The sequence below is a fragment of the Oratosquilla oratoria genome, chromosome 29, assembly GCF_046742065.1.
Source record: "Oratosquilla oratoria isolate Oo_2021 chromosome 29, ASM4674206v1, whole genome shotgun sequence".
In the NCBI taxonomy this organism is placed as follows: Eukaryota; Metazoa; Arthropoda; class Malacostraca; order Stomatopoda; family Squillidae; genus Oratosquilla; species Oratosquilla oratoria.
Genome location: NC_134805.1, coordinates 52,843,769 through 52,860,061, shown reverse-complemented (window position 1 = coordinate 52,860,061; position 16,293 = coordinate 52,843,769). Strand labels below are relative to the sequence as shown.

Here is a 16,293-nt window from a genome sequence, read left to right as displayed (position 1 = left end):
GATTGTACACGGTGCACGTTACAAAACATATTTAGGGTGAACCTTGTGGTATAATTGAAACACTTTTTAAGGACCTTTGGTTTTATTTGTTCACTGACAGCTATATAATATACAGCATACATGTATACCAGCAATGTATGCTTTTTTTGTTTCAGGAAAAATAGTACAGGAAATTGTTCCTTGGAAATAGTATTTTTTGTGTCAAATTAATAACAAATAAAGTAAAGTATATATTTTTTTCATATCACAGGCAGTAATATCCACAAACGGTATTTCCTTAACAGTAATTATTTGTCTCACATTTAAAATAATATCACACAATATCACAAACGGTAATTCCTTCAATGTAGAGAGTAAAAGAAATAAATAGGATCACATGTAAAGGGAAGAAATGTTACTAATAGCTGTGACGTCACAGCGCATCAGCCAATCAGTCTCCGAAGAATTTGAGATGCCGATGGCAATACTGAAATTGTATGCCATGTATCGCTAGCCGAAAATAATAGTTTATTTTGTATTGTAATTTCATTTGCAACATATGACTTTGTAACTAATTAATGATAATATCAAGTATGGTATAAATGTAATGCTTCGTATAGATAGTGGTTATAACGAATTTTGGCTCCACAGGGAAAATAGATCCTTGAGTAATCGTTTGTACTCGTCTCAGCGGATCCGAGTACCAACATCTGGTACTCGGGTCCCTCCTGCCTTGTCGGATCCGGTGGATTCGGGTCCAGTACTCGGATCCCGCCCAGCCCTACTGTGAACTAACATAAAACAATTACTTAATTTTTTTGTCATCACGGTGTGTGAATCTTAACAAACTTAGTCTATAGCTGCGAAAATATTATCCCCCCGGCCCTCAACCACTCCTGGTCAGAGCGGCCCGGGTCTCCGCATGCGCAGTACGAGGTTTGTGACGACATGGATGAATCACTCTCCCCGCATACTACCTCATAAATCCTGAACTCCTGTGAGTGATCTTAACGTGTGGTAATCATGGACTATTCAGGGCCGATCTTGAAGCCGATCTTGCTATGAGTGATGACGAAGACCCAATCGACATATGGCCCCCGCTTACGACTTACAACCACCACGCTCAAGAAAATTCTCCTGCATCTGGCGACTCTGCACCACAACCATTTACCCCCGCCAAATGTACTCTAAATGAAGTATCTAATAATAGCAGCCCACCACCTTCTCCTGCTGCTAAATTATCAAAGAAGAATCCAGTGACAGAGCTGGCTGAGGTGAAGATGTCAGCTATTACATCTCGTTTCGTCTATGTTTCAAAACAACGACAAGGCATCATTAAAAGTATCACGAGTGGGGAAATATTATCTTTACGCCTAGTCATTCAGGACTCCACGGAAAGACCACGTAAATTCCCTACATACCTCCTCATTGCGACCCTGTCGGCATTGACCCTTCTCGTGCCAAGGAATACCCAGGCATACATACAGCTCGCAGATTCGTCCAAAGCGGGACGCCAATCAACCGACTAGTCATCACGTGGAGTCTACTAGAGCCACCGCCGCCTACTAGGGCTGGGCGGGATCCGAGTACTGGACCCGAATCCACCGGATCCGACAAGGCAGGAGGGACCCGAGTACCAGATGTTGGTACTCGGATCCGCTGAGACGAGTACAAACGATTACTCAAGGATCTATTTTCCCTGTGGAGCCAAAATTCGTTATAACCACTATCTATACGAAGCATTACATTTATACCATACTTGATATTATCATTAATTAGTTACAAAGTCATATGTTGCAAATGAAATTACAATACAAAATAAACTATTATTTTCGGCTAGCGATACATGGCATACAATTTCAGTATTGCCATCGGCATCTCAAATTCTTCGGAGACTGATTGGCTGATGCGCTGTGACGTCACAGCTATTAGTAACATTTCTTCCCCTTACATGTGATCCTATTTATTTCTTTTACTCTCTACATTGAAGGAATTACCGTTTGTGATATTGTGTGATATTATTTTAAATGTGAGACAAATAATTACTGTTAAGGAAATACCGTTTGTGGATATTACTGCCTGTGATATGAAAAAAATATATACTTTACTTTATTTGTTATTAATTTGACACAAAAAATACTATTTCCAAGGAACAATTTCCTGTACTATTTTTCCTGAAACAAAAAAAGCATACATTGCTGGTATACATGTATGCTGTATATTATATAGCTGTCAGTGAACAAATAAAACCAAAGGTCCTTAAAAAGTGTTTCAATTATACCACAAGGTTCACCCTAAATATGTTTTGTAACGTGCACCGTGTACAATCTTTTTTCGGTAGAGTATCACTGAACCGTAATATAACTAATGCAAACTTTTTTGTACAGCAGTAAATATGTAACAAATATAAATCTGTGTGCATAACTGACGTATTATAGTGGACAAAATACTTCAGCAGTCAGAGATAATTCAGCAGTCAGATAGAGATTCCTTGGTGCTTGAGTGGGATTCGCCTAGTTGGTGTGGACTCGAGTAGATGTAGCTGTGGCGATTACCAATGCCAGGCGAATACCGCGCGACTGGGATCCGACAGAGGATGTCAGTCGGATCCCGCTCCCAAACGAATCCGTGGACTCGCGCTGCCAGTTCTCCGTGCTGAAGGAAGTACTCGGATCCGGATCCGAATCCCGCGGATCCGCCTGGCCAAGTACTCGGATCCGCGAATACTTAAGAACTCGGATCCCGCCCAGCCCTAGTTCACAGTGCACAACGAAGGGTTGGAACATAATAACACTGCCGGAATTCTAGCAAATAGCACGGAGCTCAAAACTATAGGACCGGTCACATGCCATATTTGTTTTCCTCCAAGATAGCTTAGATGAAACATTTAGAAGACAAGGACAAAATATAAAATTCAAAAAGACAGAAGTGATGGGAATAACGAAAAGAAAAGAGAAATTGAGAATAAGAATAGCCAATCAGGATAAACAATTAAGCTCTTCGATACGAGTGTGTGGGTATATGAGGATGCCAGCGTCGACGTCTTGATTATATTTATTTTGTAGTTGTAGCTGAGTGACTCCCATATTCTTTGAATTGGCCTGCTCATATTTTCTGTGGTTATTAACATTCAGAGTGAAAGAGGACGAGTAATACAGTTGTAGCTTTATATTCTATAATGCGAGTATTGTGATGCATCATCGTACATCAGGCGGCTAATGCTGCCCGCGAAGATTTGACTCGTATTGAAGTGGTTAAACAAGTTAAACAATTAGTAAGTATTACTACAGAAAACGCAGAGTGAAAAAGAAATAAAAAACGAGAATAGGAATAGCAAAAACAGCATTTGTAAACTTAAAAAAGATAATAACGAATATAAGCATGAACATGTAATTAAGACAATGAATTCTCAAGTGTTATGTATGGTCAACATTAATGTATGATCGTGAGGCATGGACGATGAAGAAGGACATGATAAGGAGACTCGAAGCAGTGGAGATGTGGTTCCTACGAAGAATGCTTAAAATCCTTTGGACTGCCCGATTTACCAACAAAAATGTCCCAAGAAGAGCAGGAGTGGAAAGACCACTGGTCAAAAGTGTCAGGAAGAGATAATAAAAATCCATGGGCCATATATTGAGAGGTCATAGACTAGCAAGAGAATGTTTGTGAGAATAAACACCGTGTGAGATCGAAACCTTTATTGGTACGACGTTTCGCTTATTACAGCTTTTTCAAGTACAGACATGGCAAACACTTCAACAAACTGTCCGAAAGGTCCTCCTTTATCTCCACCAAGCACCCGTCCCCCTTCTCACACCCCCGTCCCTCCACCTACCACCCATCCCTCCCGGATAACCTCTCCCAGTTCATTCCCCGTTGGCCTATATATACTCAGAGTGTTTGCCATGTCTGTACTTGAAAAAGCTGTAACAAGCGAAACGTCGTACCAATAAAGGTTTCGATCTCACACGGTCTTTATTCTCACAGTCTTGTCGGCTTTTGCCATTGTGTTTCAAGAGAATGTTTGCCGGGGGAAATGAAGGGGACCAGAACGAGAGGAAGGCAGAGAGTCAAGTTTATGGACACATTGTTGGAACACATAGGTGATGAATGGAGGGTTGTAGATCTTGTTAGGCTGGTTGAGGAAAGAAGTGGATGGCGTTTCATGGTCACTGACGTCACTTGACAGGCACTCGGGCATGATATGGTAACTTATAATTTTTTTACTCACAATATCCGTCTTATAGTAATTATGTAAAACAGTTATTCCGTTGTTCTAAAAAAAAAAAAAAAAAAATAGTGTACAGTAGCATTCTTGGACAAGTCAAAGAACCATCCATAACAATCAGGGACACTTGACATATGGTCAGATCTTGAGTGAGTGCAGTAGGGAACATGAGGTTATTGTGAACAAATTCTGTCCCTTGAATTTGAGGTGAATCTGGAAACCTAGCGTCATTTGACACATTTACAGTTTCCTCCGATACAGGAGATTCTGTATTTTTGGAACGTTGAACTAAATCGCTGATAGATAATATTGACTCAAGTGTTAGACATACAGCTTTCTTGATGATGTTATTGTAATCTTCCACCTAGCCATTGCCTATGTAGTGATAAGTTGTTCTTCTACTTGAACCCTCCTTTGAGAACGATGCATCTTAAATACTTGGGACATGAAAGATGGTACTTGGTCAGAATAAATAAAATTGGGGATTCCACAAAGACAAAATACTGCCTAAAGATATTTGATAACAGGTTTTGCATGCATGCTTGGACATGGAAATATAAAATAAAAATGTGAATACTCATCAAAATTGTAAGCATGTTACAGGTTGTAGATGATGAAGGACATTTAGAATCAATACTGAATCATTCCATTAGCTAAATACATTTCATAGGTATCCATTCTACTGTATGATTTACCTATGATTTTAGTTGTACAAGTTGTACATGTATTCTTTACGTATCCTTTTGAGAAGTGGAGACTTCGGTATTATAAAAAATATAAAAGTCGATTTACTCCAGGATGACAAAAACCATCGTGGATGTCTGTGAGGTTAGCTCAAGTATCAGGGGCCACAATATGTTTTTAAGGTGATACTATATTGTACATTCTTGTATGCTGTTATTTCTTATTTTAGCTTGTTTCTTGCTGTCTAGCAGAAATGATACAGAACACTGATCAATAATCAGAGTAAAATGTCTATAAGAAATAGCTCCACTTGTGCAGAACTTAGTAATTGCTCTAACTGCTTTTCTTATTGTTGGGTAGTGCAACTTGCTGCTTTCAAGAGTGCTAGACATAGAGGCTACTAGACAATTTCCTGCCAAGATGGTGATTTCCGAATCATCACACTCCACAAAAAAAGGCTCTCATTTAGAGAGTATAGAGCAGCACCCATCAATTGTTTCTTCAAGAGATTAGATGCTACTGTCATTTCACTTAATAGGAAAACCTTTGTCTTTAACAAATGTTGAATCCTTTCAAAAAACTTAGGAATCTACTTGGTCAAATAGCACAAGTAATCCTTGTGCTTCTCACAGAGAATACATATTTGTGGAAGGTGGTAGGTATAGACGTGACTGGTTTAGATTTCTTAACATTTAATTTCAAACTCTAAATAAATCTAAGAGCTTCTGGACATTTTCATTGCGCATAGCCTGAGCTGATATTTTGATATGGAAACGTATCTTTGAAATGTTTCTTCTTCAACTAGTTTGTCTACTGCATGTTGAAATGGAGCTCCTCCATTCGTGACACCAAATCTGAAACATTTATCTTTATTGTTAATGTATTCTATAACACTTAAAAAGTGATGTACTGAATATTATGTAAATTTTAGAATTTGTAAAATACATGTTATTCTAATATACTCCCACCCTTAACCCTAAAATTCATCCCTAGGGGAATTCCCAACTCTTTAACTAAAAACCCTTGGCATACACCATGATCATCAGAGCACGATTTCTTCTCACCTTCTTTTTCCCCTCTCTTTAACTCCTACGGTTCCTCTGCTGGGGGGAGTGGGCTACCTAAAGGACCAAGGTCTTTCTCCACAACTGCTGGGCAGTATGGTCAGTTTCCAAGGGATGCCCTTCACCTGGGAAGCCCCCCTGTCAACTTTGCACTGGACACCCGCTTCACACACCATTTGGCCCGCTCCGGAATGTACCGTAATACATCCTTTAATACTTAGCTCATCCTTTGATGTTACAAAGCTGATTTTTTATTTCTACAGTTTTAGAGCCCAAGTCATATTCCTGGTAATTCATGTAGAAATGAGACTAATATATTAGTAACAAGAGTCATGTGTTTCTATAATTCTTTTGTACTACACCATTATTACTTCAGTGTCTGCTTTCACAATTTTGTTTTGGTTAACACCATACATTTTCAATATACACTGATATTATATTGTGTGACAGTGATTTTATTCTTCAAATATCTTTTTTCTGATTTTAGTAAACAACATATTGTTTCTTCAAGAGATTAGATGCTGCTGTCATTTCATTTGTTTATTAAATTTGTTATGCTCTTTATGGAGTTGGAGCAAGGAAGATGAAATTCCAGTGGACCCACCATATCCTAAAGCTGGCAGTCCAGTAGCTTACTTCTCTAGTTGTAACCCTATGAATGTATGCATATATACAATATATATATATATATATATAATGTATGTATATATATATATATATATATATATACCACAATGCACTTTAATTCTAAGCCATCAACATCGGGAGACCCGATGGAGGTCAACATGCAGAAATTGAATCGCAGTAAGGCCAAGGACTCGAACCCTGGATAGCGCGTGACAAGTGCTAGGGACTTAACCGATGCTCCATCAAGATGGAACAATCGGGAGCAGCTTCACATATTTTTAATTCAACAGAGATTTTGGACAATTACAATAAGCATCATCAATGTATTCTACAAAGAAAATAATATTCTCTATTAAGTGACGTGATAAAATATACAAATCTAGCTATGTGTAAATATTTATTAAGAAATAATTATAAAATTATATTCCGTACTGCTAGAATTCCATATACTATAAAACATTAATTTTCTTTTAAAATACAAACTAAACACTGCTTAGAATATACAAAAACATGAGTCATAACGAAACACAAAAAACACAACAAATTATCTACTTTTCAACGCGAGCAAGTTGGGGCTATGTTTTTTTAGGGTTGGGCGAGGTTTTGTAATTACTAGGGCTTCTAATAATAGTATATCATAGTTGTTACTTGTTCAGTTAACTTAAATTTTTTATCCTTAATCCTGTGAGTGCATTGCCAGGCTTGGTTTTGAATTCTAATGAATGCAGGCTTGATAAATTCCTGACCTGTTCTTACCGACAAATCTCTGTGTTCTGATGCCCTTGTTACAAGGTGAGTTGGATTTTGCCAGCGTAGGTGGCGCTACAGTCGCCACAACTATATTTATACAAGACACAAGAATGCTGCATTATCGGTAGACGGTCCTTAACTCTAAACATTCAGAAGTACTGGTAGCTTAAAGCGGGGGTAATTTTTCTTCGTTAATTGGAAATTCTCTCTTTTCAAAGTGTAGCTTTGTGACCCATAGAATGGAATATTAAGGTATGTTACTTTGCGAGATACACTTGCAACATCTTCATTTCTGATAGAAATATTATTCAACATTATTCTAAAATATTTCTCAATAAAACAAAGAGAAATTAATTGAAAGTAAGTAATGCCTTTAAAAGTTAAGTTCATTAGTAAAGATGAAATAATTAAAACATATCTTATAATCCCTATCTACAAGATAAATCAGATTACTCTTATAGTTAACAGGAGTAGATGACAAAACATTTATATCCAACCCATTGTATAGGTCACAAAGCTACACTTTGAAAAGAAAAACATTCCAATTAATGAAGGAAAGTTCTTAAACTTTAAATATTCTCCCAATGGTGTTGTTATTGTTTAGAATTACTCGTAGCTTAATTTGGGGATAAATTTTCTCCATTATTATTATTTTTCAAAACGTAGGTTTGTGAACCATAGAATGGGTTGGGTATGAATGTTTTGTCATGTACCCCTGTTAACTATAAGAGTAATCTGGTTTATTGTTTAAATTAACTGCGTGGTCGTGACGTCACGAGCGAAGATTATAAAAGGGCAGGTAAAGGACGCGCTCGTCGTGAGAACTAGACACCAAGGAACTAGCACATGTCACCGTTCCTGCTATCGGTCCATTGCCGACCTTTACAACACCCCGTCCTGAATAGAGCCTATTAGCTCTTCTGTTGCAAGATGATTGAGGGGAATATTCAATTCAAACAAGGTCATCATATTAAGACAACAGGCAGGACTCGCAATAATGGATTTAAATTGGACAATTTTAGATTTAAGAAGGAAATAGGTAAGAATTGGTTTACTAATATGGTGGTCAATGAGTAGAATAGACTTGGTAACCATGTAGTGAGCACTGAAACTATAGGTTGTTTTAAGAAACGGTTAGACAACTTTATGGATGGGGATGACAGATGTCATGTATTCTTCTGTTTCGAGTATTTCCATGTATACATTTGCTAACACTGCAGAAAGCGGGGTACTACACATGGCGAGGCCAGGATTCTGTCTGTATTCAATATTATTAAAAGTGCGCCCCATTGCTTCAGGAATCAATAGTGCACCACATAAGTTAGCCATATGTTTAGCTAAACCTTTATTCAATACATAAGGAAGTATTAGTGATGCACATCTACGAAATTCTTCGGATCTAATTAACAGGTTAAAAGATTTAGACTTCAGTAACAAGAAACTAGCCAGCTACGATGTTACCTCTTTATATACTCGAGTATCAATAAATGGCGCTCTAAAAGCTGTTGAACGAGTAGTAAATAATTTGGAAAATTAAGATTTACCCGTCCCCAAAAAAGGATTACCTCGAATTAATTTCTCTTTGTGTAGGATTTGGCGCTTTCATTTTTAATGATACTGAATACAGACATTCTGGCCTCGACATGGGTAGTCCCCTTTCTGCAAATCTATACATAGAAATACTTGAAACAGAAGAAAACATGATAATAATGGGTAGGAATAGCAAATGGTTTAGGTATGTTGATGACATACTTGTAATTGTGCCTAATGATACAGATATTAACAACAAACTCAGGAGATTAAACAGTGTAAATGAAAATATGCAATTTACTGCAGAAAATGAAAATAACGGAAAATTACCTTTTTTAGACACAACAAGCCGCGGGCTTCGCCTTCTTCGGCTTCGCCGGGGGCTTGGCTGCGCAAAAAGCGGCCTACGGCCGCAGCGCTCCGCGCTCTAATCCCACGATAGGGATCCCGTACTGGGGATCCCGTGTTGGGATTCCGCCCCGAGGCCGAACCCAAGGAACATTTATTCCTGGTCAGTTCAAGGGAACATGGCGACCACTGATGACTTGCGACCACTGCGGACTTGCGACCACTGAGGACTAGCGACCACTGAGGACTTGCGACCTTTGAGGACTTGTTACCTTGGAGGACTTGTTACCTTGGAGGACTTGTTACCTTGGAGGACTTGCGACCACTGAGGACTTGCGACCACTGAGGACTTGCGACCTTTGAGGACTTGCGACCTTTGAGGACTTGCGACCTTTGAGGACTTGTTACCTTGGAGGACTTGTTACCTTGGAGGACTTGTTACCTTGGAGGACTTGTTACCTTGGAGGACTTGTTACCTTGGAGGACTTATTACCTTGGAGGACTTAATACCTTGGAGGACTTATTACCTTGGAGGATTTACAACCTCGTAGGACTTGCAACTTCAGAGGACTTGCACCCTCGTAGGACTTACGACCTCGGAGGACTTGCAGCTTCGATGGGCTTACAACTTTGGAGGACGGCTGCTGAATCCTCGGGCATTTCGATGGTTAACTTCTCCCGTATGTTTACAGGGGTGTGTCCGCAAATGGTAATGAGGCGATACGGAAAGTTTATTTTTAATTGTATTAAAATTATCCATAGAATAGATAAAAATGTGAAATTCTCAGTATACCGGAAGCTCACCAATAAAGAAGAATACATACACTTCTATTCAGGACATAATGACAGAACCAAAACGGGTATTATAATAGGTTTCTTTATCAGAGCATTTCGTATATGCAGTAGAGAATTTCTAGATCTTGAATTATAACATATCATAGAGACTTTCATCAAACTCAAATATCCAAAAGGTCTCTTATGTAGATTGAAAAAGAAGTAATGGTAACAAAGTAGGGCATTTGGTCACACTTAGCTACAATAATCCCACTAATGAAAACATCATTGTTTATAAAATCGCGTGTAAAATCCCTCTTCATATTTTGGTGAATCGGGTCGTGGACTTAATAAACGGATAAATGAACATAAAAATGACGTAAAAGCCCACAGTTCATCTAACTCCATAGTAATGCATGTGGGTAAGCATGGCCACCTTCCAGACTGGAACAATACAACCATATTAAATAAAGGATCATCCAAGAAACTGAGGAAGACAATTGAGACAGCATACATTAACACTAATAACAACATTAACCATAGAGAAGACTTTATATGTCTAGCAAAAGCCACAAGCTTATTAATAATAAAAGAACACACAAATAGAATAACAAGCTCTCCGAAGCGTCTCATGAGATGACATGTATAAAATCCCATGTTATGTTTGAGTTGTTAGCTTTGTGATCAAGACCCTGCGGGTCGAAACGTTAGAGCATTAAAATTCTCCCATTACTCCTTGTCTGCTTTCTCCACCTTCAGCCTGATTATGTTCTGTTACTTCATCAATGTCAAATCTGTGAGGGTATCAGCAGGTAAGTAAACATCAGCTACGTAGGTGTAACTGGAATGGATGGGCACTCATCTTAAGTTAATATCAAGGAAGAATTTATCAATAATCGGGAATGCGCCATTTACATTGCACAGGCTGACGTCGGGGGGAGGGGGCTCCAAAATGGTGACATATTTGGTTTCGGTGCGAAGTTTGTGGAAACTGTGTACTGACATGATATTAACTGGGGAACCAGTGTCGAGAAAAAATGTCACTTTGGTGTTGCCAGACGTGGCGTTGAAAGTTAAGGAATGGGAAGATATTTCTGGGATATCCAGGATATGTACCGGTAGAGTTATATATATATATATATATATATATATATATATATATATATATATATATATATATATATATATATATATATATATATATATATATATATATATAATATGTCGTGGTGGTCAATGAAGCGTCGGAAGATAGATCCCTGGTTTAGGTGGTATTGGAGGCGTATTTTCAGTGTGGTGGAGGTTCTACCGATGTAATAATTGGAGTCGTCACAACGGACCTCCCAGCATGAAAAATTATATATTACATTGGTAGAGGCCTCTATCAGGATCTTGGGTGCTGTGTTATTCCTCATTATCAAGGATCTGGTTAGGTTTGGCTTGCTCAAAATTCTGATGTTGATGGAAGTGTCTGTGTCAGTGAGAGTAACCCCTCTTTTTATGATACCTTTAATGGCTTTATATTCTTCTTTGTACTTGTTTTGAAAGTGATTTTAATGACAAATGGTGATTTTGTTGCTGGCAGGAATTGGAGCCATATTGGTGTGGCATATTGATCTAATTTCTTCTTTATAACACCTTCGATCACCTGGTCAGAGAACCCGTTGTTGGTAAGGAGTTGACGGACACGGTCGAGTTCCTTGTGGGTCTCCCTCCAGCTACTACAGTGGGTCAGAGCTCTGTTGATGTATGCTGCAACTATGGATCTTTTGTAAGCAGCAGGGCATTCACCACGGGCATTGAGGCAGTGGCCAATGTTGGTATCTTTGGTGAACATCTTAGTTTTGAAACCATTTACATATTTGGTAATATCCAGGACGAGGAAGGGGAGACGTCCTCCTGCACTGTTTTCAGGGGTGAAGGCCAGTTGTCCTGGAAGGTTGAAATCAGGCTGGTGACGTCTTGGTTGGACTTGGTGGTGATGAAGGTGTCGTCTATATACCAAGCATATATTCCAGGGGAAGGTTGATGGTAGAAAACCTTCTCTTCCACATGGACCATATTGCTACACCATCCACTTGCCTAAAGAGTTTTCCTCTATGTGAGAGTAAAGGGGTTTCCTTAGTGCATATTTCCAGCATAGATTTCAGGACATGTTCGTGAATGTCAATGACGGGTCTGTCGCTTCTATAAACTCGATCTAATATTATGCTGATAGTCTCATCTACTGGGATATTTGTAAAGTTAACTCCACGTCCAGAGATACAATATGTTAGCAAGGTGGTGCAGTACGTAGGAGGTCGATGAATTCTATGAGAGAAGAGACTAAATGGCCTTTTGGCACATATGTTGTTAAAAGACTATCTGTTCGCTTCGCTGCCATCTAACACTTAGTAATTTTCATTCTTCTGTAAGCCCCATGCCTAGTCCTTCACTCAAAGCTTGAGGGGGTGAATTAAATGAGGTTAATTTTTCTTATTTTCTTTCTTCTTAAAGGTACACTTGGTTTTGTGATCTACACCAAGGGACTCCCGCTCGAGATCCCTATACAATACGTCAAGCCACCTTCGTTCTGACGTCACTATTTCATTCATACAATATCCTTTTACTTCTCAAACAAGTGCCACTCCTTAAGGGCGTGACTTTACCTCCATGCGCCAATAATTTTTCTCCTCCTCCACCTTTTTCTCCGATCAGAGAGGCTGTTATACTGTTTCAAGCGATATTATTTACGTAAGCATTATGTCGCAACGGAAATGGCTTATACGTTTACAATTGTTTCCACATCAGCATTGTTTACAAATTTGCATTCGTCTCCACCTAACCCTCTATCTACCCAATTGTCTACCTCTATCTACCGGCCTCTTACAGGGCTCGGCAACTACCGTTGGTCGTCCCGATCAATGATTTCTGTTACCCTCTTACAGGGCTTGCTAGTATAAAAAGCTAATCCACCCTTGCATAAACTGGTAAAATGGCATAGTAAAACATATAAAACATATATATCAAAGAAATAAGCAGCCCTCCAAAATGCACAATAATAATTCAGGCAGAATAATGGTAACATGCATATCAAATTGATAAGGCATAAATCAAAATAAATTGCAAACAAATAATTTGCAAACAAATAATTTGCAAACAAATATGCAAAATTCACTAAGAACACTATTTTTAAATGGGGGAATGGTTTCATTATCTTTTCAAAGATGATAACAATATGAAATAATTTGCAAACATATTTGCAAAACTCACTACTTTAGAGTCAAGTTATTGTTAAGTGACTCTTCTTGCATTTCAATTATTATTATTATTATTATTATTTTCCAACACACTTAATTCATTTTTCAAAGACAGTCTTAATGCTTCATAAATATCACATATCAATACTTATGTGAAAGGTCCTTAAGGTTCCAAGTCTGACCACAGCAGATCCAAGGTCTTCATGTATCTGCCTGACACCAAGTTCCAGTTGTTTAGGTCTCCCATCCCAAGTACATACAAATGGTCAATTCAATACTATCTGTAAAATGTATCAAGATTAATATTCAATTCACAAAGAATATTATCATAATATTCTCTATACTCTTCTGGTTCATTAAAATTGATACATAGGGTATCACAACAATCATCTTCATAGATCTGCAACCTAACTTTCTTCATATCATCTAAATGGCCTATCAATTCTTCCTTGGTTTCTAAATTGACTAATTTAAATTTATTTCCACCTGCAGAATCAATTACCCTATATGGACCTGAGTACCTTGGTGAAAGTTTATTATAGGGTGAATGTAGTTTGACCATGACTAAATCTCTTATTTTCAATCCTAGTTTATGTGCTATTTTGTGTTGTTGCTTTTTCATCTCTTGTGAATACTCCTGCATATGTTCCCTAACTCTTTGGTGAATATTTTGAAAAGTATTTATTCTATTTGAGATATAATCATCTATATTATACACAGGTTTCTGATGTGCAGTCAAAATTTCACATGGAAGAGTTTTGTCTTCCCCAAAAATTATAAAATGAGGTGTTTCCCCTCTTGCTTTATTAATTTGGTTGTTCAGAGTACATTTAACACAAGGAATCCAAGTATCCCAAGTTAATCAACCCAGTCATTGGTTGACTAATGTTTCTATAAAGTGCATCTGCCGCAACATTCTTTCTACCCGGAATATATTCAAATTGAACTTTATAGCACTGAATTATCGCAAACCATCTAGCAAGTCTACCCCTAAGATTCTTATGCTTAAATAAGTTCTGAATAGCTGTATGATCAGTCCAAACACTGATTGGATATCCCAGTATCATATCCCTAAAACTTTCTAAAGAATGAATTACTGCTAGAGTTTCTCTTTCTGTTATAGAGTAGTTTCTCCCTGCATTATTACAAAGTCTTGAAGTGTAAGCTATGGGTTTCAAAGTTCAATTTCTCCCTTGCATCAGTATGCCTCCTAATCCTATGTCAGATGCATCAGTGCAAAGAATGAATTCTTTTCGTGAGTTTGTCTTTCAACTTGTCAAAAGCTTGCTGTTGTGCAGGTCCACCCATATGAACTTTGAGTCCTTCCTCAACAAAGAACTTAGTGGATTAGCAATGTCAGCTTATTGTTGAATGAATTGTCTATAAAATCCTCTCAATCCCAATAAGCTCCTAACCTTGTCTACATTGGTTGGAACTGGAAAATTCTTCACTGCTTCAACTTTTGAATTCACTGTACTAAGTCCATGTCTATCTATCTTATGTCCCAAATAAATAACACTGTCTTGCAAGAACTTACATTTTTCAAGTTTCACTTTCAATCCTGCTTCAACTAGTCTTGAGAATATCAAATCTAATTTCTTAGAGTGCTCAACTCCTGTCTGAGAAACTATTAAAATGTCATCTAGAAATACACCGGCAGCGTTTCCTGACAATCCACCTAGAATTGTATTCATTAATCTCATGTAAATTAATGGACTATTACATAACCCAAATGGCATTCACTTGAACTCATAATGTCCCGTTTGAGTAGAAAATGCTGCGAACTCTCATGAGTCTTCATGCAATTCTATTTGCCAAAAAAACAGATTTTACATCTATTGTGCTAAAATACCTATTCTCAGTTCCCAAACTTCTTAAAATGTTACCTATTACGGGTAATGGTAACCTGTCACGAATGGTGTGCTTATTCAATTCCCTATAATCAATAACTGGGCGCATAGTACCATCTGACTTTGGCACCAAAATCAAAGGAAAGTTCCACTCACTTTTACTATGCTCAAAAATATCCTGCGATAACGTTTCTGTGACCAGTTTATCTACTACCGCTAATTTAGAGTGAGGAACTCTGTAGGTGGGTATGTAAATAGGTTGTGTTCCTGGTTTTGATTTAATCTGATGTTTTAAAACAGTTGTTTTGCCTAAGGCGTCCCCCGGCAAAGCAATTGCTTTATTGTGCTTCACAAGCAAAGCATCTAAAATTTCATCCAACTCAGGGCAATTTGTAGGCTCTAATAGACTCTTGTATTTCTTTTTTAATTCTATTCTTTCTGGAATTGAACAGATTGATGAAATTGGTAATTCTACCTCCTCACTACTCTCATTTAAAATCTGAATGGGTTTGGTACACACCTGAAAACATCCTATTTGTGTACCTTTCCTTAGAACTATATCTTTATTCATAGTGTTAATTATTAATATTTCTACTATGTTCTTATTTGACTTATAAATCCCTGAGTCCAACTTATTGATTCTGGGATTGTAATTATTTCAGAGTCTACAATAACTCCTTTCAACTGCACATTTACCCTGTTTATTGCTCTGGAGTGTAATAACGTCGACTTTATTACGCCACCATCTACAATTTGCAAGGCTTAATTTGTAGTTGATGAATTAGTAATTTCTGGGATTTCCTGAACATCTGAGTTGGGTTCACTATATGTGGCTTTACTTTCTGTTGGTCTGGACCGCTCGGTCTCGTTATCTAAAGTAAAAATGTTACCTTTCTTATCTATTTCTAGTGATTTATTGATTCCTGTCACTGGTCTTAAGTCTGGTTGATTTAAAAATGGGATTAACTGTGATTTCACTAAGATTCCTAAGTCAGCAGGACATATGACCATGTTCTCTTTTCTCATAGTTGCAAATCCTATCAATAAGTCTCCTGGAAAAACAGATTCTTCTGCAACTATCACTGGAATGTGCAAATGTTCATTTGTATATAAAATAACTTCTATCTCAACCTTACCTAATGTTTTTAACTGATTTCCAGTTACTCCTTGCAATGAATAACGAATTGGTTCCAATATTTTCACTCCTGGTTTCAACT

At 37.8% G+C, this 16,293-nt stretch overlaps 1 protein-coding gene across 2 annotated transcripts in view; it reads left to right on the top strand.

The window, feature by feature from the left end:
• The window catches only part of LOC143040773 (uncharacterized), a 241,748-nt gene that overhangs the window by 207,479 nt on the left and 17,976 nt on the right, over positions 1–16,293 (top strand). The window contains exon 5 of one of the 2 annotated variants that reach the window (XM_076212204.1): positions 6,022–6,380. The exons of the other annotated variant lie outside the window; for it this stretch is intronic. Coding sequence (XP_076068319.1) covers positions 6,022–6,179 — 158 coding nt within the window. The 3' untranslated portion in view covers positions 6,180–6,380. Of the gene's footprint in view, positions 1–6,021; positions 6,381–16,293 lie in introns of those variants that run through there. 2 annotated transcript variants of the gene reach the window in all.